The following is a 27,655-nucleotide window of genomic DNA, read 5'->3' on the forward strand; positions in this document are numbered from 1 at the left end:
CTATCCAAACAGAATCACTTTAATTGTAAAGCATCCGAAGACATGTTTTTATCAGGTGTTTCAAATGTAGTCAACAATCTCAATTGTATTTGTCTTATTTTTCAGAATACACACAATTTTGCAAACATAAGTGCTATTTCACCTTGCACTCCAAATGCGTATTGAAATTTCTCAGAACCAAATGGCTTTAAGGAAATGTCACAGAAATAAGGTCACTACATGTAACTCATGTAACTGAGTATTTCTAGGTTGCAGATCATATGTGCTACAGTTGGAAAGATTAGCATGATAGAATGGCAAAAGAGAAAAACAGGAAAATGTTCACCCGTATCCAAAGATCTAAGCTCACAGGCAAAAACTCCACAAAGGAAGGATCTCCAGAAAGATATCCTTCCACAGCGGTAGTCACCCCTTAAGTGGGTTCTCCACCCCTTCTGGTCACATAGCTGAATTGCCTTCACCTCCCAGGACTGAGCTGGTTCTTTCCCCAGATGATCAGTCAGTGGTTCAGACTGTGACTCAATAGTTCCCATATAACATGCATTTTCAAAAATTCTAAGAACTTTCCCGCAAGCTGAGTAAGTTAGGTAGTTTATGTAGATCACATTCTACATTGCCTAGTAGCATTGGACTCTGCATATGCTTTTTGACTATACAGAGCATGAGCAGAGGTCATTTGGGAAGAAACCACTGAGATGAGCATACTAAACTGCCTACTGTATATATGGTGACAACACACGTTTATTCAAGACTAGAATGTTCAATCCCTGCAATATTGGGCAAAAAGAAAGAAGCCTCACATTTACAGGGATAGACTGAGCAGTGGATTTTTTTTCTCCCCCACTTTGAAGAAAATAGAGTTATGAGCTGGATTAAACCAACATAGCAAATAACTCTCAAAGTTCTATTTAAATAGACCAGAGAAATTTCTGGAAGCTTGATACTAGAAATTCTCTGTTGACTCTTGTGGGCACACACAAGAACAGAGGCCTATTTAATGGAAGAATGCTTCAAATGGAAAGGTGACAATAGTAGACTCAATAGCAAAAAAAGGCACACATTTCTGCAATGGCTGACTGCTTTGGTGAGAACAGTTTTTGTGTATTTCTGTCTACTTACGACTCAGTTTGGAGATGCTTTTTGGTCATTTGGGGTTATTTTGTACGGAGTAAAGTGTGTGTGGCAGAACAACTCAGATTTTCTGGCAGTTCAGGATATCAAATCAGGACAAGAACCAGGAAAAATGAGTATTTTGAAATATGTTGACATTGAAAGACTCAATTAAAATATTCCAAATAGTTTTCTTTTAAAAAATGTGTGTCGCACTTCTAGGTTAGCCAAATCATTACTTAGAAGGTAGAGGAAGGAAAATCAAGAAATTTTATAATCTAGCACTTTACAGTGCAGTTTTAACATTGCCAGAATGTGGCTTATTCTTGCTTGGAAAAAGCAACTCTAATACTGGGAAACATTCTGTAAATCAGTTAAACATTTGAGCTAATTTTAAACATTGTTATGTACAAGATAAGGCCTGGATGATGACACAGATGGCAAAGTTTTATTTGACATCAATTTATGTATTTGGAAAAGTTTTACCCTGTTAAAAATTATGTAAATATTAAATAATAATAATAATAATAAAGCATGTAAGACTACAAGGCCAAAGATCTCTAAAGAATAATCCCTTTCTCTTCAGCAGTAATTTCTTTAGTCATATAAAACCGAGCTTGCCTTAGACTATGAAGTAAGCTAAGTGATTCATGTACTGACCTCCATTTATTAACTACAACCTCTACTCTCTATGGTGATATGTTATTAGGATTGTATTGTGTGTAATGGTCTTTGAATTCACACATCTGTTACTGTTCTTGCCCCTTCAGATGCACTTAGGTCTTTTTTATCTTGATTGCAGTTCCTCTTGTCCTTAAATAACAAAGATTACTAACAAATGCATTTTCTCTTTATTTCTTCCTCTCTGGAACTATCTTGAATTAAAACGTATGGAATTACTTTTCTGTGCTCCTAATTCTTTCTTCAAATCCTTCTCTAATAATGAAAGAGATTCTAAAAGAAAGAAAGAAATAAAAAATGATGTGTTGTTTAAACACGTAGCTATTGTTCATTTAGAATGGAGCAGAATGCTTGCAGAAAAATTAGTTTGAGCAAGCATGTATAGAAAAGTAGAGTGAATACTGACAATTTTTGGAAAGACTGCACTTTGCAGGATGAACTTGATTGTTATATAGTTATGTAATTGGCAATAAAAAGTTCAGAAATCATCATATTTCTAAAACTAGGAACGTGTTGCAGTTTGATCATAACCTGCTTGCACCCTCTGTAAGTCATTCTGGCTTTGCCACTTCATATATCAAGGGCCAAATCTCTCCACTGGTTTGGAAGGTAAAGCAAGAAGACTGAAGGAAAACTGTTGGCAGTTAAATAAGAGGTTAACAGGAGCTAAGTGATTATATCAGAAAATAAAGGTAACAGTTAGATATTAGGAAAAAATGGCAGTTGGGGTCTTACCAAGGTATAAATAAATCTTCTTTCTATAAAGATGATGATGCTTTGCTTAAACAGAGAGGTAATTTGGCAGTTTTGTGCTCTGATGTTACATAGTAAGTTTTATCTAATTTCTTTCTTGCTTTTCTCTCTCTCTCTTGCACAGCATTGCTTCTGTAGTGGGCTGTGGATTTTAAACCAAAGCACTACGCTACTTTTAGCAGCGTACTTTTTAATTTCTTTCTCTTTTGAATTTTAAACTATCCTACTTCTTTTTCATTCCTTTAGACACAATTTAGTTCAGAGTCATCTTTTATTTATTTTCCTGTCTTCTGATGTGTGTAGTGCTGCAGCCTCATTTATTAACATCTGTGACATTCATCCTCATGCTGTTTCCTTTGCATTTCAGATCACTTACATCAGCACAGGTGTCACTGATAAACTCTTGGAAATAAATTATTTGTAACAGTGAAAAGCTAAGTTTCTTTAATTTTCTCATGCAAGTGTTTGTGTCTGATTGATTTGGAGAAATACAGGAATCATAAACTGTACAGTAAATTCTTCTTGTTTAATCTTCATATTCTACAACTATTAGCACCTTTTAGTTAGGTTTTTTATTATTGTTTTTGTTTTTGTTTTTCCCTTTTGCCACGCACTTTAATTTAGGTGAATTCTGTTGGATTTCAAGTGCCTAAAATCTAAATGCAATCATTGGAATGAAGTTTTGTAGATTTCCTTCATATGTAGGAGAGAAGCAGACAGTCCTAGGGAATATTTCAAGTAGGTTAGGTAAATGATGCCGTAGGAAGGCCTCTTTCTCTTCAGCCTGGAGCATTGATAACAAACTTGGTTCTAAAAGTCAAAAAGTTGATGAAATAAGTCTTTCTTTTAATGTCCTTAGTACCTATTAAATAGAATTAATTGTAGTTTGGGCAAAATAATATAACAGCAAACTCTCATTTTAGGATGTGTTGAGACTTGCCAGGATGTCACTACCTAGGCAGAAAAGTTAAGCAGAAAAAACTGTCATAAAAAATAGTAGCATTTTGACATAATAAATTGTTCTTTGTTCTCTCTCCTCCCCCCCACCTTTTCTTTTTTTTTTTTTTTTGCTTTAAAAACAACAATCCAAAAAAAAAATAAATTGAATTTTAAACAGCAAAATTGTTCAATTCAGTGTATGTAACAGAGAGCAAGTCAAAATCACTAGAGAGAGAGTTGATGGCAGCCTGACATCTTGTAAAGATCAGCAATTTAAAACTATTAAGTTTCTTTAGTCTTCTCTGTTGCTTGTCTTCATATCCCACTTCTATTTGTTACAGTGACTTTGTTTCTTTTTCTGTCCACTCTAATATTCCCTTCATCTATTCGTTTAAACTTTTTTTGTCTAATGATGAAGCTTAAAGTCTTCAAGTGGCATCTTCAAAGTGTTCTTACCATACATAATTCTGAGCAAAGTCATTTCAGTAAGTTTGTCTTCACTAGTACTTGATATTACTTTTTGGGTTTTTTTGCAGTAGAGTAGAACAGGAGCAATTTGTTCTTGATCTCTAGTTTAAATCTCACTACAAGAGAATAAACTCTTGAAATTTATGTGAGCTTGAAAAATGCTCCTAATAATCTTTCCACCCTATACAACACTGTTCATTACAAGCAGCCTGCTGAAGTAGCAGTGTTTTTTTTGTGTTTTGTTTTGTTTTGTTTTGATTAATTAAGAAAAGGAAAAATAAATCAATGTGTAGAAAAGCAGAGAAAGGTACAACAGAAAATGTTGAGGAAAAGTGTGTGTAAAAAGTGGTTAGGAAATCAAAAGAAATATAAAACAGTAAGAAGTTTTCAGAATTCTAAATTCAAAATCCAGACATTGATTAAGATACTCTTGGCAAAAAAGAGCTTAAGAATTAGTTAAGGAATCTTCTATCTTAGCTATATTTCAGTGGAAAATCACAGAGCCAATAAACTTAAGGGCATTTCCATGGCCATTTATCTAAGAAGAGTCCCTCCTAACAGCACTTTCATCATTCTGAAAAGAATTTTCTTTTTGTAGTAAGATAGAGATGGTCGAATTTCTCTTCATGACCAGTTGCCTGAAGGTATGCTGGCAAAATGGAAATGTTAGGTGTCTGATGTAACATCTTCTGTGATGTTCATTCTCTGTTTTTATAAATTCTGTAAAATTTTATTAGTAAGTAATGGATGTACTGAACCCAACTCAACTGACTATTGCTGGTCCCAATTGTCTTAAAATTGAGATCTCTGCATGGAGAGATGTAACTTCAGAGACAGCTTGCAAATAATTAAGTATTTCAGACACAGTCAAAGGAGTTCCTTTACTTAAACATAAAATGGCTTAAGAAAAAAAGAAAAAAAGAGGAGTAGCAGTAATTTTAATTCTTATGTGGAGAAAGATGTGAAAATCTTATTTTTCTATGCAGTGTAAGAGAGAGAACATATTGGGGTAATTCCCATTCAAAACAAATTCCACAAGTCAAACTTTTTCATGAAAAAAAATCTGTTTCCTTACCACATATTGCCAGAAATTGTTCTCGTACACTGTATATATTTGCACAACATACAGTGAATACCATCACATTGAAATGTTAATGTGAGTTTGAAGTCCCTGAAAAAATGGGATTTAGCCTGCATACTTGCTCTCTATTTGAAAAATTGCTATACTCTTCAAATAAAAATGAAATGTAAAATCTGCTTATACAGAGCAATTGAAATGTGTACAATAGGTTACAGTTCTTATTGCCCCTGTTTTCAGACGACCTGCTGTGGAATAAATGAAAGTTTACTTTCCACTCTAAATGAATTGAAGTCAAAGCTTCCCCAGGCTATCCACTGATGAAAGAGATCCCTTTGGTTCTCAGAAGCCCAGCGAATGACTTGTGCATATCCTGACTGTTTTCCTCTGCCATAGCAGACAGCCCGCAGCTGTCTGAGTCAGGGAGAGCTAAAGTTTTGCTGTCTCTAAAAGCAGAGTAAGAGCAGAGTAAGACTTGCTGCAAGAGGCAGGCAGAGCACTATATCCCTTCCAAAGTCTGTTGTCTAGGTGACTGTGAAATACATTAACCTGAAGTGTTAATATGAAAGGCCAGGAAAAGTTGATGCATTCAGTTCAAATCATTCAAGTTTCACAATTCCTTCAATAAGCTATTATTTATTTAAACTAAACTAAAACTAAAAGTAAAAAACAAAAAACAAAAACAAAAAAACCCTGAAATTAATTATTATTATTTTATTTTTCCCCCTGTTCTTTGTTGCTTCTTTTCTACCTTCAGGAACTTGGATTCACTGTTTAGTGCCCATCACACGTTTTCCTTCCTGCCCTTATCTCGATATGAGTAGGCCCTTAATCCTTCTGATTAGATACTTTTAGTAACAGGGATTAAATCATAGCTGTTTGATAGAAAGTTAATCCAGGGCAGTGGTGACTTTTCCATCCCTGAATTTGGGATTGTGCTGCTGCAGGATTTCAGTCTGATGCTGTTGTTGGTAGTCAGAGCAGGTTAGGATGCAGAGCTGATGCTCCATCTGCGCACGGCTTGCTGCTGTGCTGCAGAAGCTGAATGTGTTTGGCTCTGTGACAGAAGGATTGCTTTCAAAGAGGGTTGCTGTGGCACGTGTGTAGTTGAAGTATGATTGCGACATACCATTTCCTGTTCACTGTAACTTTGCCTATGGAAGAGACTTGCCCTCCCTCAGCTTCTATTTTGTTGGGTGTTTTTTTCAATCCAATACATACATATTTAAATTCCAAAGTATTTTTTTTAATTGTTTTCAATCTTGTACAAGTTCTGCATGCCAAGCATGTCCTTTAAGAAGTAAAGTGGTGTAAAATGAGGAAATGTAAACACCTTGCCATTACTTCCTTCTTCGTCAGTCTCTAAAATGTTCTCTTACAAACTACTTTTTCTCACTCTGCTTCTTATAAGGCTGTGTCCTCTTGAGACATTTAAGCAGCAACTCATGTCCATCCTCACTCATGTGTGCCCTCGGCAAATAGATGCAATTGCTGAATAACAGGCATCAGAACACGAATGGCGTTGTTGGGCTTTCAGGCTTTCAACAAGACCATACAGGGAATGTGGAGTTCTGCTGGGAAAACGAGCAGCAGTATTTCATTTAGCAGTGCAGTTTATTAGATTATGAAGCTCTGTATGTGCAAGGGTATTTATTTCAGAAAACTCCCTGGGGCAGAAAGGAACTTTTGATTTTTTTTCTGTTAGTATGTCAAATGTATTGAAGCTGATTGAAAAACACATTCAAATTCTTAGATTTAAATTTGAAACCTTTTAAATTATTTATTTGTTTACTTATTTATTATTGTTATTTGGAAAACAAAGTATGCTGGGAAGGGAAGTGATAAGTGTCATCAAGGTTAGTAGCATAACATCACTAAGTAGCCCAGCAGAGGCTGCTGTTATCAATGCTTGCTTAAGTGACAGTTTGCCTAATTTCATGTCCTGCACCTGTTCATTCTGAGGAGAGGCCTGTGGAGGCTTTGCTTTTGTGTACAGCTTCCTGAATGGTGGCTGTTAAGATGACTGAGACAGACTTCTTAGAGATGGATGGAGACAGGATGGCAACAGAAAAAGTGGGAACACAGGAAGTTCTAGTTTGATATAAGGATATATTAATTTTATTATTACTGAGGGAGGAAAGAGGAACACATGCTAGAACAAGGGTATTCTGTGAAATCTCCACTCTTAAAGATGATCAGTGATCAATTGAGCAAGATTCTGAGTACTTTGTTCGCACTGGATTTGCTTTGAGCAGAAGATTGGATCAGTTCTGGAAGTCTCTAGCTTTCCAAATGATCCTGTGCTTTAAATATTAGAATAATGGAATCATAGTATTATTAGGTTGGGAAGACCACTAAAATCACCTAGTTCAACTATCAGCTCATCTCCACCATGCCCAATAAACCATGTCTGTCAATACCAATCTTTATGTTTCTTGATCACCTCCAGGGACGATGACTCCGCAACCTCACTGAGGAAGCCTGTGCCACTACCTTATGGCTCTTCCTGAGAAGAAATTTTCCAGTACCTGGGGAGTGACTTTTTATAAAGGCAGACAAGGGGACATGTGACAGACAAAGAGAAATGTTGTTAAACTGAAAGAGGGACGATTTATATTAAATTCTTTACTGTGATAGTTGTTGAGACAGTGGAACAGGTTGCCCAGTGAGGCTGTAGATTCCCCTTCCCTCAGAGCATTCAAGGCCAGGCTGGATGAGGATTTGAGCAATCTGGTCTAGAGGGAGATGTCCCTGTTTATAGCAGAGCAATTGGAACATGCTGATCTTAAAGGTCTTTTCCAGTCCAAACCATTCTGTAATTCTATGGAAGTGGCAAAAGTGAAGTGGGAGTAAAACAAGCATGACAAATCCATTAACCATACTATTTTATTTATTTATTTATTTATTTATTTATTCATTTTAAATGTTACTGCTTCTCCTCTTAATTTATCTTGAATAAAAAACTGTTATCCGGATCCTTTTGCTTGCTATCTAGTATATTGATTTTGACAGCAACTCTTTTAAGAAGTAGTGCCATGTAGTTGTTCTTGAGCACCTAAACTTGTCAAATATGGTATTATGTAACCAGACCACATATTTGAGCAATGTCTAGTTTTCTAAGATACTTTATTCCCATTTCTGCATGTTTTCATAATTTTTTTAAACTCTGTGGTACTTCAGATAAATTCTTTCTAAGAAGCTGAAATGAGCTCAGCAATTCATAAACCATCAGCCCCATTCTTGTGTCATATTTAGCATATAGTCAAGACTAACAATGGCAATACATGGGAAAAAAAAATAAAGAAACTTTCTGGATATAGGTTTATACCTAAAGAGAATCTTTGTGAGGTTATTGGTATTGAAGTCAAGTGGTTGTGGTATATTAATTCTTAATTTGTAAAGCATTTGTAAAGAAATCTTGACCAGAGAAATCTGTAAAAGCAATTCTGGGGTTTAAACTTGGGCCTCGATGGCATACTTCACGGTGACAGCAGGAGATGATAACTAATTTAATCTCTGCAGGAAATTAAGTCAAAGAATATGACATTCTTACAGTATTAAGGATCTGGCTAATATATTGACTTACTGACAAAAAAGTAGTACTCCAGTACTACTCTAGTAGTCTTCTGAGTATCTGTCATGTTCTTTTTTAATTTTCAATAAATTCTGAATCTAGGAAGGAAATCTGTTTTTTTATTTCCATGTATATCTGTTACTTGCCTTCTTCTATGATGTGTAATTCCTTCTTTAGTACTCACATCATTCTATAATTCCAAAATAAACATTTTACTTTTCCTTAGATTTTTTGGTTTTGACACAAAACTGAATAGTGTAGCAGCTACTTTTGCCTGATTTCTTTAATGTTATCTCTCTCACTGTGATTGTGATCTTGTTTTTACCACTGTAAGTCTTTGTTTGGGACAAAATTCATGTAGGATTTCATTTTCTCTTCATCAAGATACTTACAAGTATTGGAAGGTCATTAATATAGTTCTAGGTAGTAGATATGCAGATCTTGGACCTGATTTTTCCTATGTAGATCAAAATGAAAACATATATCGGATTTCTCCAGTATAGACTCAAAAGGTAAATTGAATTGGTTTTTATAACATCAAAGTGAAAGAGATGAACAGAAGTTTGTTTTCTTTCCAAAATAGCATTTCTCCAGAAAAAGAATTTTTTTTACTTCTGAACTTTTCCCCATTATTTGCTTATTTTGGGGCAGTCAACAAGTGTTATATCATCGAAGTATTTCAGATTAGTGCATACTTTTGGATACATCTGCCTCTGGTTCAGGTTGCTCTGTGAGAACCAAAAATGCGGGGATTTCTTTGAGCTGAGTATTGATAGGGATGATACTTTTTTCCTCTTAAGTCTAATTCCTCACAAATACAATAGCATTAAATATCTTGTCAGCAATAACAACAAATTAATAGAGCAGAGGTAATGTTGTGCGTTATAAGATGTATTTTTTTAGTGTTTGGGCTTTAATGGGAGCACAGTACCAGCATAAAGGTGAATGTCCTGGTGTTGTGGTGGGGGTTAGTATAATTGGGAGCCTGAGGATTTTGTGTCAGAGGGTCAAAAGAAAAAGCCCACTGAGGGAGTCTGTGGCACGGTGTCCATCCAAGGCCTGCAGAGGGCTGCAGATTACTGCAACTCCTTTCAGAATCTATTCTGGCTCAACAGCTTTTGGCACCATACCAACCCTTTTGGCATGAATCCTTAAACCTTTGTAGCTCAACCCATCATGGCATTTAAAGGGGGGTTTTCTCTCACAGGGAGGTGCCATAATCCCAGGGTTGGTAGCTTTGACTCATGGCTTTCTCACCTGATGTGTGAACTGAGTGAGGCTGTAGCAGGCATGTCATCAGGAAGATAAAATTAATTTGTCTCATGGCAGTTTAAACCCAGCTCATGCTCAGTGTTAGTGGGTATACCACCCAGCACCTAGTAAATTCTATTTTGTGGTGAGTGGAAAATCTGACATCAAAGGGTTGGAATAATTCTCCCAATGCTTGAATGCCACAAGGTATTTTTTCCACATCTTTTCCTTAAAAACTAGATCCCAAAACCACAACAGCACCATATGTATTCCCACTGAAAATTACAAAGATTAAAAGATTAAATGTACTTTTGCCCTTCTACTTCCCAGGTTTCTGTCTTTCCTGAGCTTGCCTCAGAACATCTCGAGTAGGGAGGATTTGGCACAAGTGTGTACAGAGATACTGGAGCTTTTCCAGCATTCCCACCAGGTCCCACGTAGCCTGGTCTTGATAAAGAACAGTTAACTGCAGCAGGCCTTGCACCTCATTAAAGAGTAACACCTGAAATTGTGTAAATTCCTAATTGAAATCTCATTATCTTTGGAACAATGCTGACTTTTAGAGGAGCCTTAAAACCATTAAAATTTTTGTTCTGCATGAATCAATTTTCATAATGCATAATGTATGAGGCCTGTAGTTTCTGCTTTGTATTCTGTGTTGCTCTCTTTTGAGTTTTAGTAAGAGTTTATGTTGTTTTAATTAGTATAACGTCATGTTATGAAACTGATGTACCAATTATTTTTCTCCAGGCATCAAAGATTTTGCTAACAAAAAACTGAAATGTCAGAGTTTATTTTGAAAAGAAAAAAAAAAAAAAATTAAAGAAGTAATTGAGACAGAAGGAAATGAGGTGATATGTTTAAAAAATAAATGTCATTTTGAAGATGTTTGGAAACAGGTTCTATATATGTTTGTGTATTTGAGGAAGGATGAAACTGTATCTGAATTCTGTGGGTGGTAAAGTCAAGGTGTCTAATGGCTATGTGCTGCTGCATTGAAACCTTAGATCCTTTTCTGTGAAGTGACTTTATAGTCTTATAAACAAATAGTTCTTCTCCTAGGAACAGTCATGTATAATTAGCAAGTTTCAGGTACATTTCTCTATGGGTGATAGAGAAGTAACCCTTGTCCGTTTTTCTTTCCTAATTTTTTTTTTTCCTCCGGGCTTTGATACAGTTGTGCTGTTCAGCCTTTCTGGCTGCTAGTTGTAACAGAAAATCAGTATTAATTGGAAGCACTGAGATGTCAGTGGAACTAATAGAGGTAGATGCTCTCCAAATTATCCGACAGGACTTTCAGACCTTGCCTGAGTAACTGAGTGGAAGTAAATGTTCCTGCAGAGGATGGTACAGTCTTTGTGCTGCTACTGTTTTATCTCTGACAAATGGGGAGAGGTTGAAATTAGACATGCTGAAAGTAGCAGCATAATTATTTTGCTGGGAAAAAAAAAATAAAAAAAATTGCTGAAAGCTTAACAGCGTGGTTGTGCTGGCAGAATGTACAGGTGTAATGGAATCTGACATTCACTGAAGTACTAGGGTCAGGTATTTGTTGGGAGTTGTCTACGTTCTGAAACCTAGAGAATAGTGTTAGTTTGTAATGACCCTAACAGTATTACTTTCAGAAAACTGTGTATACAAGCACATGCACATTTATGTCATTTCCCTCCTACTCTCCCAACTTTCAAATTCAGTTTTCGCCATCAGATATCTAATCCCATACTTAGATGTCCCAGTAGAGAGGGCTGATTTTCTGCAGAACACTTGCAGCTCCTGCTTTAAAACAGGTGCTTTGTTTATCTTGTATTTGTTTACTTGAAAGGTCATTAAGTACAGGCTAGGTTAGTAAAATAAACACCATGTAGTTACATCATTACTGTAACTCTTTCATTGCTGTGGCAACTTTGAATTTTTTCAGTTTTACTGTAACCTCAGACTAACCCAAAGTTTCTTTCTGATCAAGATTTCCATGGTAGATATAAGGACAAGGTAAATAAATGAACAGAAAAAAAAAAAAAAAATGCTATTAAAATTACTATTACCAGAATAGTTTATGTTTGTCTAAGCTAATGGGAAGATTAATTGAATCCTGTGTGAAACTATGTCTGTAAACATAGAAAGCTTTGTATGTTGAAAGATTATTTTCTTTATTTATTTGTATTTTCACTAAATGGGAATAAAAATAGTTTTATTTCAGTTTTTCAGGAGCACACACACAAAAAAAGAATCTGTAAACTCCAATGAATCACATGAATTTATTTAACAATTTATAATTAATTACTGTTGAATAAAAATTAATTTCTAGAGGTCTCATAAAATTTGTCTTATTATTTTTCTTTGCACAAAGAAGAAATGCAAGGCCTTGTGCTGTGTTTGAAAATCCAGTCCTGTGGAGGAGGATCTGCACAATAAAAACTTGAGTCTATGTTCAAATGATTGAGTTGTTGCTCTTAAAGCTACTCTCTCTAGCTGAGGTAGCTTGCTGTTAGAGAAATTAAGAATCCCACAGCACGGTGTTTTTCACTGTCTTTCAGCAAGACAGTGACTGTATCCTTGGCTGTGCCATTCTGCAATCACCGGAATGTAACCTGAATTGAAAGTTGTATTCCTAATCATTGAGATAATTTTCTCTGAAGACAGGGTCCAATTTGCTAATGTGAATTTTGCTCCTTTCTTATTTTTGGGATGCCTAGAATTTAAAACTATAACAGAGGTAGCTGCAGCTTATACTGATTGTTTTCTGCAGGGAAATGTTATCCTTTAAGATTCCACTCATCAACATTTGATTTTCTGCTAGTGAACTAACTCTCCTGTTTTGTTATCTTGAAAATAGTGGTGGGAACCTAGAAATGCCTTAATGATATTCATAAGCTTATCTTCCCAATAGAGAAAGACCTTTTTATCTTTCTTTTTAATCAACTCATTAGCATGAAACTTAGAGATGTAATCATACCAGACTGGAATTGGGGTCATGCCATAGGCTAGCTGAATAGGAGGCTTCGTGGCATGATGATGTATGGCCATTTCATAACAATGCTTTTAACTGAGTAAGTCTGCCCTTTAATTACATTTTGTGTCTAATTTGAAAAGTTTTTATCATTATGGAAATTGCTCAGTAAATGCTTCCATTCTAAGACACAACCAAATTTCTGCTTCTGGTCTGGGAGTACACAGAATCACAGAATGGCTGAGGTTGGAAGGGACCTCTATAGTCCATCTAGTCCAACACCATGTTCAAGCAGGGTCACCTAGAGTATATTACATAGGATTGCAGCTAGGGTCTGGGGGGGAGGGGTTTCCTGGTCAAATACTTTGAAAGTAATGATGAGCTCACCAAAACAGACGGTCATAGAGAGTAATGCAAAATGACAGTCTTTCGAGGAACAAAAGAAATAGATCAAGTGCATCTTCTACTGTCTACTTCTTGTATTTAAAATGTATTGGACTCACTGTGCCTTAGCCATTAATGCAGCATCTCCAGAACTATGTCACCCCCAAAACCATTCTGCTGCCTAGCAGACAAAAGAATGAGCCCTTATCCTGAAAGAGGTCCAATATTCATGGCTATTATTATTATTATTATTATTATTATTATTATTATTATTATTATTATTATTATTATAAGTTTGTTTACTTTTAGTCCTTTAGGTAGAATAGGAGATTTACAGGAGTTTAAGTATGTAGCTGAGTAAAAGCAAGTAAAATGTTTAAGCTGACATCTGGTCCCTAAGGTAGCTAAGCTGTGCTGCATGGAGTTGGAAAATAGTCCTGCAGACTGTGACTGCAGTTCTTACATCTGTAGAAGCCATAAGGAGGAAAAGACGTTGAAGGAGGATTTTTTTCTTTATTATGCCAGCTGAGATCCCCCGTTGGTAAAATGCAGAGGCTATGCCAGGCCATAAGTGCTATTTTGTCCCATCTAAGTCCAGAGAGCAGAGCCCTGTTCTTTATTATGTGCTTTGCTCAGCAGTACTGTTAGAAGAAAAACAAGCAAACAAATAACTGGCTCAAAACAGTAAGTTTGTCAGATCTGTCTTCTGTAGGCACCAATGAGAATGTGAAAGGAAGCTAGAAAGAAACCTACAGTCTTGAGGCTTTTTGAAATCACCATAAAAAGACAATAAAAACAAAGTTTTACTCAAGGTTGTATTTTAAAGTGGGGAAGGAGAGAGTCATAACATTGTTTTTGTTGGAAGATGACTTCAAGAACAAGTACAGACATCTGCTCTGCAAGTCCATTCCTACATCATGTCCCTCAGTGCCACATCCACACACTTCTTAAATACCTCCAGGGGTGACAACTCTACCACCTCCCTGGGCAGCCCTGTTCCAATGCTAGACCACCCCTTCTGTGGCAAAAATTGTAAGGACCTAGGATTTTCAATTCACTTTCAGTACCTTTCTTGTTCTTTCAGTACTGGTATTATAGAACTTTAGTACTATGCAGTACAGTACTTCTGAGTGTTCTAGCATAGAATGTATAGCCACAGAGGACTGAATTGCTGATGCTTTGTATACATGTATGTAATTATGCAGACTGACTGTTTTTTTCAATCACTAACAATAGAGACAGGTTTTTCCCCCTATGCTGATTTCCTTTAATCAGATGATACTATCTTTAATTTTCTGAGCCTTCTTACTCAATTAATCCCATGTACAGTAACTAGAAAATGTAGAATGATTCATTGGAAATGAAAAGCACAATTCCAAGGGCAGAGCTGAGTTTGTAGAGGAGGATTTAAGTGTTTTAATTTCTTCATTACATAATTAATTTTGTTTCTACCTTGTATAAAGATAAATGTTTTGTCAGTTGTGCTGCATTAATTTCCATGTCTGACTCTTGTATAGTCCAACCAGTGTAACTAATTCCTTCTTTCTAGAACTTCATTTTACTTTCAGCCTATCAACTCTTTTATGATCTTGTGCCAAAATAATGGCATAATTTTCTGTGTGCCATGTCCTTCATTTATTTTGCCAGTATAATGTATGTCTGCTACAGAGGGATTTAACAACGATATGTTAAGTATTTCTGATAAAATATCCCCAATCTTTCTGAATTCTTAAAGGAATGTCTCTGCTATGTGGAATTATCATAGGTATTGTCATTCGTAGTCATATGTTGCTGATTGTCTTATGAGTTAATAGTTTCAAATACTGTTCAACAGTAATAAAATAGACACAATTTCATATGGTCACTTTGCCATTTATGAAAATGTCTTTTGACTTTTGATCTAAAACTGAATTCTCTACAGAGAAACACTAAATATATTATTAGTAGAAATACTAGATAGATTATGAATAAGAATGTTAAATAGGAATACTAGATATTTTCTATGCCTTATGAGAAGGTGAACACACATTTTTAAGTGTGTGGAAACCTGTAATATCTAATGAACAAGGTTACTATGAACAAATCTGACAGTACGCTTTATCATCTAACTCTACCATTCATCTTATTAAAAGGAAAAAATCACTCTGCAGCTCTTAGGAATATCCACCATTGATGCATGGGCAGTTTCTTCTCAGCAGTTGAGTTCACTCCAAGGTGTCAGCTTTAAAAAATAAAAATAAAAAGTGGAAGTGGAGGTTTGAAAATTAACTTAGGCTAATAATCAGCATTCATCAATGAGATTCTATAGACAGTGTCTTTTTGTTGTTGTTGTTTGTATTTGATTTTGCTACCTGCTCTTGTGTATTCTTATGTATTTCCACATAGCTCCAGTAGTATCCACTTAACAAAAACAGCATACAGAGTAATTTAGGTCCAATACTAACTCAGCGGAAATATAGCTGGATTGATTTTCATCCTCTGCATATCCTACATGTGTTTGAATACAGTGAAAATGATGAAATGCAGTAAATAGCCTATATTTAGTCTATAATCTATGCTTCTTGGTATGATGTGTAATGACAGCATGCTTTTGTAAATAAATAGAGTCTTATAAGATGAAATACTCCTGCTTTATTCTTATCAAGAAAAAGGATCTAGTTCCTATTTATCTTTCACCCCTATTTTTCAAACATAGAACTTACTTATTTCAGAAAACAAATGAAAGATATATAGATATTTTTCTTATGTGCACTTTGCTTCTCTAGGGACAAGGTGTCACAAATAAAGGATCTGAAATGCACAAACCGATATAGAGTGAATGCCTCCATTGTCTTGTTAGTCTCTGAGCATGTTTCCTATATAGCTGGGATAAACAACTTTTAGGATTATTAAAATATATTCAGTTTAGACAGATAATCTGGACTAAGATCTTGAATAGTGAGATTCTGATAAGAGAACTTCAATTTCTGTGCTCGTCACATTTTTAGCTAACTGTCCAGTTTGATTGTAGCACTCAGTAGTATTCTGAAAGAATAAGGATGCAACTTGATTTCATTGTGAGAAATGTCTCTGTGTGAGGAGAAAAGCATGCAATGTCTAAACTATGAAAAAGTTTTTCTAAAGGTAAGAAAAATATGGAAGTGTATTAATTTTGAGTTAAAAAGTAGCATATGTATGGTAAAGTACAAAGAAGACATAGATTTGATGGTTTCTAACTGTAAATAGTTGATATATTTAATGTTGTCTTGCTGAGGAAGAGGCAGCTGTTTCCATTGCAACCCTACAAACTAAGAATTTTCTAGTGGTTGGTAGCCCTGCTCATGGCAGGGGATTTGAAGCTTGATGATCTTTAATATCTCTTCCAATCTCTTCCAATATCTCTTTCAATCTCTTCTGTTATTCTGTGCAACAGGTACTACATATGATGATTCTTTAATATTGAAGTAGATTTATCTGTTTTGAAATGTGGAAGGACCTTAGAATATGCAGATATTAAAAGTGACCTTTCTTACTGTGAACTTTATTCTTTCCCATATATGTTGTTATGACTTTTTACCTCAGTTTTGTGGTGCTTAACCTCAAGACTGACTTAAGACCTCTAAATGCATGCATGAAGAGAATGAAATTTAGTAATAGGGTACTCTTCAGCAAATATAAATAAACTATTGAAGTTGGAAGCTGAATCTGTCAACATTCAGAATTGAAAAAAAGGACAAATTTTCAAGTGAGAGCATTCACACCTGGCATAACATACATGTTAGGTACCTTAATAATAAGATCTTAAAATATCAAAATATATTACTTCTCTGAAACATATGTTTAAATTGAAACAGGAATAATTCTGGAAAATCATTTGCCTTTATAAAGTAAGACTCTACATAAAATTTTAATATATTCATTGAGGGTAGGAACATATGTGTATTTATATAAACAAATAAATTTATCAACTGTGCAACTCTGAACTATTGTTCTTATAAAGTCCCTTGCATGTTTAAATACCTCCTGATTGTCATTAGGAAAATGTGGGATTTTTATCTGCTCTGTAGACTATATAAATCCTTTGTCTTTCTTTTGAGGGCTGGATCTGCTTTTCCCAAGTTTATAGATATGTTACCATTTTCCCACTACCAATTAAAAAAATAAAAATAATAATAATTAAAAAAAAAGAACAAAAATAACAAAAATCAGAGAGAGAGAGAGAAAGGGGGGGAAAAGTTCTGCTAGCTCTTAATTTCAATTTCTAGCCTAAGTGTCAGGTCACGTGATGAAATTTCCATTCTGAGATTAGAACTACAGTTGCCACATTTAGTTCCAGTGCTAACAAAGCTACCTCATTTCCATAAGTATTTAACATCAATCAAAAAATACAATATTTATAGTAATGACTCTCTTCTGCTGAATTACTTCTGGTGTATTCCAAACTCATTGCTATTTTAGTGCCAGGATGAACATAGATAAAGTAAAATAGCTGGATGAGAACTCCTATACTGTACCACAGACATGCCTTCTCCCCTTGAAATTGTTCCAAGTATGGTGCTAGTCGTTGCTGTGCACAAAGTAGGTATCCAGCAAAGTATATCAAATGTCACTTGGAACAGCAGTAAGTGAACAAGGACAATCTACTTATGATTCAGTGCTGCTAACATTGCCCTTAAAATATCAAATCAAACCAATTCAATTAGGAACACACCAAGTAGGCAATTTGTGTGCTTCCCTCCTTCAAAGTCATTCTTCTAAAGCAAATTAGAAAAAGTTTCCATTGGGTTCTGTCTGTGATGATCAGTTGGCTCTGGGTCATCCCTCAAAGGCTGTCAATCATCTCACCTTTCACACTTCATCCCTCAGTGCTCCCATTTCAGACACCAAGAAACCACAGCCAGAGCTCCTAGTGCTCAAGCATCCCATGTGAAAATGGGATTTATTCACTTGACCAGTGCACCTTGTATCAAAATATCAGTGTTTTTGTGCAATTGTGGTTACATATAGGGTGTGTCCATGCTTGTATACACTGTATTTAAATTGTTATTGTTGTTCAGCTGGAAGAGTGTGGTTCTGTCATTGCTCTCTGTGAGTGAATCTGTGACCTCGTGGGGCTGCAGCACGCAGCATCCGTGAGCTGGGCAGCCACTGCACAAAGGCTGCATTCAGCGCGTGGGCAGGCAGGAATGCTGGTACCAGGCAGCTCTCAAAGGAATGTTCTCTTGGCAGGAACAGCCTTGCTAAAAATGAGGGGGAAAAATGAATTCAAAATGTAGAGCTGGCCTGCAGTTGCAAAGTGATAAGAAGAGCTGGCTGTTCAACATGAGCTGCCGGTTGCATATTCTGGGTCCTTTCTGTTTGCAGGCCCTCCTACAGCCATGGCCCCAACCAGTGTTTTGATGCAGCACAAAGTGGTTGTTTATTGCTATTGACTGCTGAGGTCTGTGATCTGAAATGCATTCTGTCAACAGAATGTAAGGGATTTTTTGGCGTTTTAAAGCTCTGCTGCTGCAGACGTGCAGATTTCTTGAAACTGCCATGCAGCAGGAGCAGTGCTGCAGTCCTCAGCTCAAGCTGAAAATGTTGCACAGGAAAACCTATCATGTGAAGGTCAGATTTACCTGAGATCCTCAGGGGTTGATTGGCTGGCTGGTTGGTTGGTTGGTTGGTTGGTTGGTTTTTCCCTTGTCAGCACAGTAAATGTGTCTTTGCTTTCTTGCCTGAGAAATGCAGAACTTCTAACATTCATTAACATTTGTTCAGTAGGATCCATATGGAAAGACGATCCTCTTCCAGTGCAAAATCTTTCATGTGGTGTTGACTATACAATATTGCTATGAGAGGAATAATCATAATCATGACTCTGTGTTGGACTGTATTTTTCCACTCTTGAGTAGTGGTAGTTTCTGTGATTCTGTATGAAATCACATGTTATTTTCTATTGCTTCCTTAGGATCTACAGGCAGAAATCGATGCACATACTGACATCTTCCACAATCTGGATGAAAACGGGCAGAAAATCCTGAGATCCCTGGAAGGCTCAGAGGATGCTGTCCTGTTGCAGAGACGTCTGGACAACATGAACTTCAGATGGAGTGAGCTTAGGAAGAAATCTCTAAACATTAGGTAGGACATGACTGTAATCAAAAGCCTACAGCTGGTGTGTAAGTCGTTCCATCTGCCTCGTGACAGTAAAAGGGTATAAACTGGTTTCTGATAGTGCTATTTCTATCCATTTAGAAATGATCTGTGCTGGTTTAACTTTGTAAGAATTATTAGGGTAGTTTTGTGTGTGTGTGTGTGTGTGAAAATGATAGTAGGGGAATAGGTTTTGAGACATATGATGAGGTTTTATAATTACAGAAGGAAAGATTAAAATGTTTAAACACTAACTGTACCCCCTCTAAATTGGTTGGTTATGACTTATCAGTGTGTCAAGTATTGAAGTAATTAGATAACCTATATTTATGAAAAGCTTTATTTCTGAGACTGCCGTTTCCAGTGCAGAACTAAGAATGGCCTTGCAAATGAGAAGATGTTATTTAAGATTTTTGCTTTTGTCTGAAAAGTGGACAAAATTACCAAATAAAATCCAGGGGTAAAAGGAGATCTCCAGATAGTTCTGTAAGTGGAAAGTCTCCTTGCAAGGAAAAATACAATAAATGGTAATTTTACAAGTAATGAAGTGGATATATAGACTTCAGTGAGCTGAAAATTTCAAAAGAAACTGTCCAGAAAACTTCTCCTCAGAAATGTGTCTTTCACAACAGACAGCCCAGCTCCATTGCATTCAGTCTTGGACATTTTTTCATTTGCTCATTTGCTGTGTGTTGCTGGTAGTTCAGAGGGCAGCAAAAGGCAGCAGTGTTTTTGAAAGTAATTTACGGAATACTAGCTTTTTTCAGCTTGGGCCCTGAGGGAGGTCAGTCTGTGTAATGACAAAAGCCATCTTCATAACATCAATCATTAAAAAGAAATGAAGAATGTGAGGTTGAAAATATATTAGTGACTAAAGAAGGAGAGGCACATTCTTTTTTATTTTTTTCTGAGGAGTAAAAGAAAGATACAGTCCTTCGGGGTCTCAGATTTTTTATTTCAGACATCTTTTACTCATGAACTTGCCAAAATTCAGTGACATTTGAGAAAAGTAAATAAATAAATCAACAGCAAATCAGCCAAATAGCAGTAATTAAATATAAGGGTGTCCTGGGATTTTCTGTTCTTTTTTTTTCAGTTCAATGTATTGCTGTCATTAACTATCAGACATACTAACCCTGGTTGTATGGCATTAGCTTGTTATATTAAAGATTCAAAGCAACAGAACTCCTTTCTAAAATACTAGAATAAGAACCAATTTGTAATTCCTAAGACATTCAATTTAAATATTGCCTGCCACTGAACTGAATGAATGGGCTGTTCTCAGTCTGACTGCTGTGTGCTATTTCTTTCCATCACACACAGTGTGGAATAGATTTCATCATAGTTATATTGGTGCTTACACAAAAGAGGTGTAAGAGCAGAAAGACGAAATGTTCCCCAGGCATCAGTCCCATGATTCTTCTTTTTCAGTGGAAGCTTTGAACTGCTTGAACAGAACAGTCATCCTGTCCCTTGGTTAGGAGGGCATTCTTTTCATGATCCAGTGCATTTCAGCTAGGTAAAGTGCATGGTGGATGTCAAGAAACGACAAGTTCATTTTCTTGTATTCATATCCAGTTACTGTGTTTCTCTAGAGGAGACTGTAGGTTGTATTTGCTGGGATGAACTTGGAAGGCTGGAGCTAACTAACTCAGGAAGTTTACTCTTGGCTGTATCCTCTCCAAAAGCCAACTGGCTGTTGTTTCCTGCAGCTCCACATTTAGTGGCCCTGCTCCTTTCCCCTCACTGCTTTGAGAGGTCCCCTGCAAATTCTCTGTCCTAGGGGCCTGCAAACCAGTCTTCCACAGCATTGCAGTGCCTGCTCTGAGGCAGCATTGCCTCTCACCTCCAGCAACATTCAGCACTAGGAGCAAAGCTGGAATTTAGAAAAGAAATGAGACAAAGAAAATCTGTCTTAGTACATAATTCTTGCAAAGCGTGTCATATTGTTCTACTGTCATATAATACTGCTTTTCATTTGAGTTCTTAAAGGAATTCTTAAGTTGTATGGGAATGAATTAAGAATTTCTTCCCAATCAGCAATTAAATACAAGCAGCATATTCATAAATCTAGCAGGACAGGCTCTGATTGTCAGTGATATAAACATCAGATTTTGTCAGTCCAGAGATTTATCACGTTTTCCTCCAGCAGAAAGTAGTTGCCAAGTGTTAAGTTAGTCTTAAGAGAGAAGAGCATTTACACACACTCAGAGAAAATATTTATAAGGTCTTATGGTGGAGTCGTTTGCACAAAGTGGGTAGCATATCTGAAGTTGGCCATGATTCAGTTAGTTTCACTCACACCCCACTTCACAAGGCACAGACATTTTGTGCAGCATAGGAGGTTCCTAATGCTTTGACAGTTTCCTTTTAGGAAAGGGATGGTTTTTGCTTCTTCTGTCTTAAAGGTTAGCAGCCACATGATTCTTGTGTGGGGTTGAATGGCTTGTGTAATAGTTAAGACAAATGCTTGCTATTCTCTGAGTTGAAAAGTACTCCCTACCTTTTGGTTAGTACCCTATCAGTCCTAAATCATGAGAAAATTGTTCTCTATCATATAGTCCTGCACTGTATTTGTGCATGTTTAGTGAGAATGACAATTCAACATAACTGTTTTGCTGTTTCGAGCCATGCCTGTGAAATCAAAATTATACCAGTGTCTGATTCAAAGCTGATGAAGCTATTTAAATGTTGTCTAATTAACAAAACACGACAGTCTTTATCTGTAAATAAGTTTGTAATTTTTTTTATTTTTTTATTTTTTTTAACTTTCACTTCTCCTGAATGCATCTGATATTTATTACATGCTTTCAGATCTCATTTGGAAGCCAGTACAGACCAGTGGAAGCGTTTACATCTCTCTCTTCAGGAACTTTTGGCCTGGCTGCAGTTGAAGGAGGATGAATTAAAACAGCAAGCACCTATCGGTGGCGATCTTCCCACTGTGCAGAAGCAGAATGATGTTCATAGGGTATGATTTTTTTTCAAATGACCTTTCATTAGTTGCGTTTTGTTTTGCAGTTCACTGATGGATTACATGGTCCATGATGGAAAATGGGGATACTTTTTGAAATACATTTTAGAGTTAATGACATTTTACATAACACTAGCTAAAAATTTCAAATACAGTCTAGAAAATCAGTCTGCTGGAGAAAGGAGTATTTGCAACAGCTGCTTGGCTTTCTGAAAACTAACAGTATTTTCGTAGAACTGTGATAAACAGTTATTTTCATATCTAGAAAAGATATTAACTGTGTTATTTGAAGATTACATCAATAGTTCTAATTGTTTTTTGTTTTGTTGGTTTTTTTTGTTTTTTGTTCCTGGATCAGACATTTAAATTTCATGAGTGTTTAAACCTTGTTTGTTTTGCTGTTGGTTTTTTGGTGAACATTAATGAAAACTGTAGCTGGTACCAGTCATAATGCACAACTATGTGCTTCATGAAACTATCGTGATTACTGACTGTTACTGTTACTCATACTAATTTCATCAAGAATTCTTAGGGAAAGGCAGTGGCAGAACATCACATGGAGACTGGTCCAGACTAGGTTTTGTCTTTTTGTTTTAAGGAACTTAAATCCAATGCTGGGGTTTTTGGAAAACACCAGATAAATGGCTTCTTAAATAACCTAATACTGATCAATAACTCTTCATGCAATTATTATTATTATTATTATTATTATTATTATTATTATTATTATTATTATTATTATTATTATTATTATTAGGGAAAGCCATGCTTTAAGTATATATTCCTATGCTGAATCAAGCTCACACTTCTCTCACACTAATTAATTTCAAGTAAACAGTTCATAATTTGCTATGCCATCTCCAGACAACTTGATACTGTGAGAGAAAGACATATTCCAAACCCAGTGATCATCCTTGCAAAATGTGCTGTGCATCTGTGTAATACCATTTCACAATGCCATTTCTGAAACTTGACACACAAGGTATTGTAATGGAAGTTGCTAATCTCTGTTTTTATTATTGTGTGGAAAAATCCAAAATTATTCTATAAAATGAAACCGGATCCATAAAACCTGTATTTTCCCCTTTAATCAGATAGCTGTATAGATACTTCTTTAAAAGATTTTCCTTCCTAATCCCAAAGGGCACATTTGGGAGCAAATACTAAGATTGAGTTTAGAAAGGTCACGTGGTGTATCTTGCTGCTTTAAGTTACTGGCAATCCAGTGTTTGTGAAAAGTCCACAAATCTTAAATAAAACCAGTCTTGGCTTCTGTCACAGGGAAATAAAGCTTTTCCATAGTAGCTGAACAATGGAGAGTAGTGGCAACACAGTCTCATTTTCTACTTTTTCCTTCCAGAGATGTGATCTGTAGGATGGACATTTCTTACAAAGCTTTTCTTGGGACTTTAAACATTATCATGGAAACAGCAAGGCTAAAATATCCATGGCTTTACCACTCGTTTTTTACCTTTCACTCTCTGAAATACATGAGGTCTGTTCTAGCCAGCTGGCTCTAGCAGCTTCCATAACATATTTTCAAAACCACAAAAACTCTCAGGATGTAAGAAATAAAATAGATGTTGCTTTAACTCAACATTAATTTGAACCCTTTATCCAAAGGCCATGTTTGAGCTAGAACAAAACTTTGAGAAGGATTATTGCCCAATTGTTGCAGCAGAACTTTTGTTATCTGAAATATACTTGAGTACTTGAATTACCTTTCCTCCAAGAGAAACAAAATACATTTTACATTCAGAGAAGTTATTGTTCATAAAATTTTAATGTTGTATATTGTTCTGTGAGCTATTCCAAAGGTGTTAAGAATTCGGTGATGGACTAAGTGATTGTCACTCACAAATCAACATAAGTGGTTAAAACCATTAAGGGTAAGAAGCATTACATAAAAGTAAGGTACTATAAATAGCTGCAAAGTGACTTTACAAACTAGGCCTCCTCACTTCTCCTTTTTGATTATCTTCTCTCCCACATGCAGATACATACAGATGCAAATCTTTGGCCCTCATATCTCAATCATTTCTTCTTTCTATCAAAGCTAGAACATTTTAGTTCCTTTTAGAAATATCACGTCTTTCCTTTTTCTGTGCATCTCAAGTTTAATGTGAGGCCTTTCTAGCTGTAGGTGCTCTGGCTTCCTGTGGGGAAAAAAAAAAGAACAAAATATAGTTCTTGAAACTAGGTCGCCCTGTCTACTCTTCAAAGATCTCTTACAGGGAAGGAGGGAAAAACAATCAGTGGAGAACTCTTCTGACTTCAGGTTGTCTTTGACAAAACCCTGTTTGTAGTGTGGGGTTTTTCATTTGTTTGTTTGTTTTTTTACTAGATACTATGGACTTTCATTTACTCTAAAAGTTTTGTTTTAGAGAAGCAAACTTACAAAACTGTGCCTGGGTGAACATCTTAGTCCATTTCTGAACATCAGATGAATGCTGTTAGGAAGGTTCTCACCTCAAGTATAAAGGTCTCTAGCATAAAACTGGAGCACAATTCTAGTGAAAAGCTGATTTTTCAGGAGCTGTAGGCCCTTGCTAAAAAAATTGAGCTTTCTGAGCACAAAAGTAGAGAGTAGTTGAATTTCAAACTTGAGTCAAAGAATCTACTCATGTTGTTGTCATCAATGTTTGTTTTGGAAATGACTCATCAGTAAACAATCTAAGTTTCTACCTGCTTTGACCAGTCTTTTAAATGATACAGACTTGTAACTTTGGTCTTCTTTTGACAGTAGAATGTTTTTCTTTCTGTGAAAAATTCTTTTTGCCACTTAAAACCAGTATTGAACCCAGGTAATCTGTTCATTAGAGAGAAGAAAAAGCCTCAGCAGGATAGCTCATTACAAGCTGATGTTCCTGTTTTCTTGTTTTTCTTTTAGGAATGTAACTTAAAATAAATAAATAAATACATAAATAAAACAAATAAATAAATAAATAAAAGCTTATTATTTAACCTCCATCTGGAATACCTCAGATATTCATAGCAGATGTTCAAAAAAAAAAAAAAGAAAAAAAAAAAAAAGAAAAAAAAAAAGAAAAAAAAGAGAGAAAAAAAAAAAGGAAAAAAAAAGAAAAAAAAAAAAAAAAGATGTTTGTTTTTATCATTTGAATGCTCCCAGTTGCCAAGATTTGCATTAGAAAATTTTTTGGGTGAAATTTGAGATGAAAATTTTAAATGCTTTAATCGATGCCAGATGAGAGCTTGAACTCTCAGACATACATACTGTCAGATTCATTGTTGCATTATAAATGTGAGGTAATATTTAGGCAAAGCACCTTGGACTTTATCCTCAGTACTCCCACATGAATGCTTTTTGTTTGAACTTACATGTATATGAAACATTTTGATTATTTTTTTTGCATCTGAGGAACTATGTGTCACACTGAAGACTGTACAGGGCTTTTGTTATTTGTTTGTTTGTTTTCCATTTATTTTAAATCAGTGATCAAAAACCACTACTTTTCATCAAAGTACTGTTTCTTCATCTTGCAGTTTGCTTTGCTTTGTGAAAAGTCCTGATAGTGTTTTAACAAAATCATAGGAATTACTGTGTACATGTTAGTGATAATCTCTGTTTCCTGGATTGCAATTTAGGCATCCCACAGGCAGCCTGCTTTTACTGTTGTTCTATTTAGACTGCCACATCTTCTGCGTGGGAATTGTATTAGCATCATAAATAGCATTAATGAATACAGAAGTTTATTACTAACAGTTCTCTCTAAACTCTTTTGCATGCAGTCTATAGCAAATGTGCCTGGGGAATGTAAATCCTGCTTGAACACACTGATGTGTTCTGGAGGCACAGCTGATATCCACTTTTTAAAATGGAAGTCAAAGCCCATCTTTAAAAAGCATTCTGATTGGGAAACATATTGAATTCATTTAACTGTACTTCTTTTTCCTTAAAAATCATTAAAAGCAAAATCATATGCTTTTCTGATAACACAGTTTAATACTACTTTTACTTAAACAACCCTGTCTTCTCATTATATTTTCATCTTTCTATTTAAACAATCTGTGTTTCTCCAACCAAAGAAATTTTTGGACACCCATGAGGAGGTAGTGGAGGTCTGTGATAAGCTGATCAATATATGCATTATTAAAGTAGTGGACAGAATGCCATTACTGCTGTATTGCTGATGACAAATAGAGATGTTTGAATAAAGTGGTTTACTTGTTTTTTTGTCAGGTCATATATTATGCATGTTCGATTTCCTCTGTAGTCACCAGAAAGTGTAGAAGAACTTCAGGAATTCAATGAAATTAGCCTGAAATCATTATCTGTAAATTAGACAGTCATTTAGGCTAATTCTGTTATCAATGATGGTCTTCTTATTATAGAGATGTATTTGTCAGAGCTTTAGATAGATTTATTTTTTTAAGAAGAGAAAATGGCATTTATTGCTGATAATGATTTTTAGTGCTAGTCTATACATATTTCACAACAACAAAAAATTAATTAGAAAACCTGGCTTGGTACAATAAAGAAAAAAGTCTTGTGGTATGGAATATTAGGAAGTGAAAATTCATTATTTGTTTTTAACACTATTCAGTGCTACTGCTTCAGTCTCAGTTATCTCCTTTTTAAATTTCTTATACTGAAATGTATTTAAACTCACTTGAAAAAAACTAGGAGAGGCATTGAGAATAGTAAGTAGATCTCACCACCACAGTGCACGCTGATCTAAATCTTGGGATTTATAGATTACAGTCCCATCCCTTAGGGTAAAATTTGGAAAGCATTTAACACATTGGCTCACTGTTTTGTGTGGTAAACTATTCCCGTTTGTAATTAAATGGAAAATACACAAAGTCAGAAAGTTATCACTAGATTCTCTCTATCATTTTGGGAAGGTGTATGATTCCTGATCACACATCTTGTGGAATGCGGTATGCCTATCTGACTACATTGTCCTTAGTTTGTCGCACAGAATTAGATGATGGAGGAATGTGGTTATAATCCTATTTTGGAAATATAATGCAACTAAATGTGTTCAGTTGATTTGGTCTTCAAGAAAAAGCAATGTATGCTGAACGAAGGAATTTTGTCATTCTCACTGTTACATGCGCCTAGCTAGGGCTGACCTGACTACAGCATCCATACAGCAGTACTTCTCATCCCCAAATATATGGCTTAGAGCCATTTCTGACTTTTAAATATGATATCAGTTGTTGCAGTTCTGTGTTACCTTTCCTGGAATATCTGTGTCTCCTTCCTGCTCTCGCTCTCTCTGGGGGCAGACACAGACCTTTCTGTATGTGCCTCCCATTTTACTGGTTGTAAACATAAACATTTTTGAAAAATAATTTGTTTTCACCAATCTTTATTTTGTAAATTGTATCCTTACTCTACCTAAATAAAAAGTT

General features: G+C 35.6%; 1 protein-coding gene across 21 annotated transcripts in view; it reads left to right on the forward strand.

Annotated features, from left to right (window-relative positions):
- The window catches only part of DMD (dystrophin), a 1,110,121-nt gene that overhangs the window by 903,278 nt on the left and 179,188 nt on the right, over positions 1 to 27,655 (forward strand). For 18 of the 21 annotated variants that reach the window (XM_072349305.1, XM_072348356.1, XM_072348443.1 and 15 more), the window contains 2 exons: positions 19,118 to 19,290; positions 22,117 to 22,273. In XM_072349305.1, the coding sequence (XP_072205406.1) occupies positions 19,118 to 19,290; positions 22,117 to 22,273 (330 nt within the window). Of the gene's footprint in view, positions 1 to 18,690; positions 18,775 to 19,117; positions 19,291 to 22,116; positions 22,274 to 27,655 lie in introns of those variants that run through there. The other 3 variants (XM_072349815.1, XM_072349633.1, XM_072349725.1) reach the window with 2 other exon arrangements.

The sequence above is a fragment of the Excalfactoria chinensis genome, chromosome 1, assembly GCF_039878825.1.
Source record: "Excalfactoria chinensis isolate bCotChi1 chromosome 1, bCotChi1.hap2, whole genome shotgun sequence".
Taxonomy (NCBI): Eukaryota; Metazoa; Chordata; class Aves; order Galliformes; family Phasianidae; genus Excalfactoria; species Excalfactoria chinensis.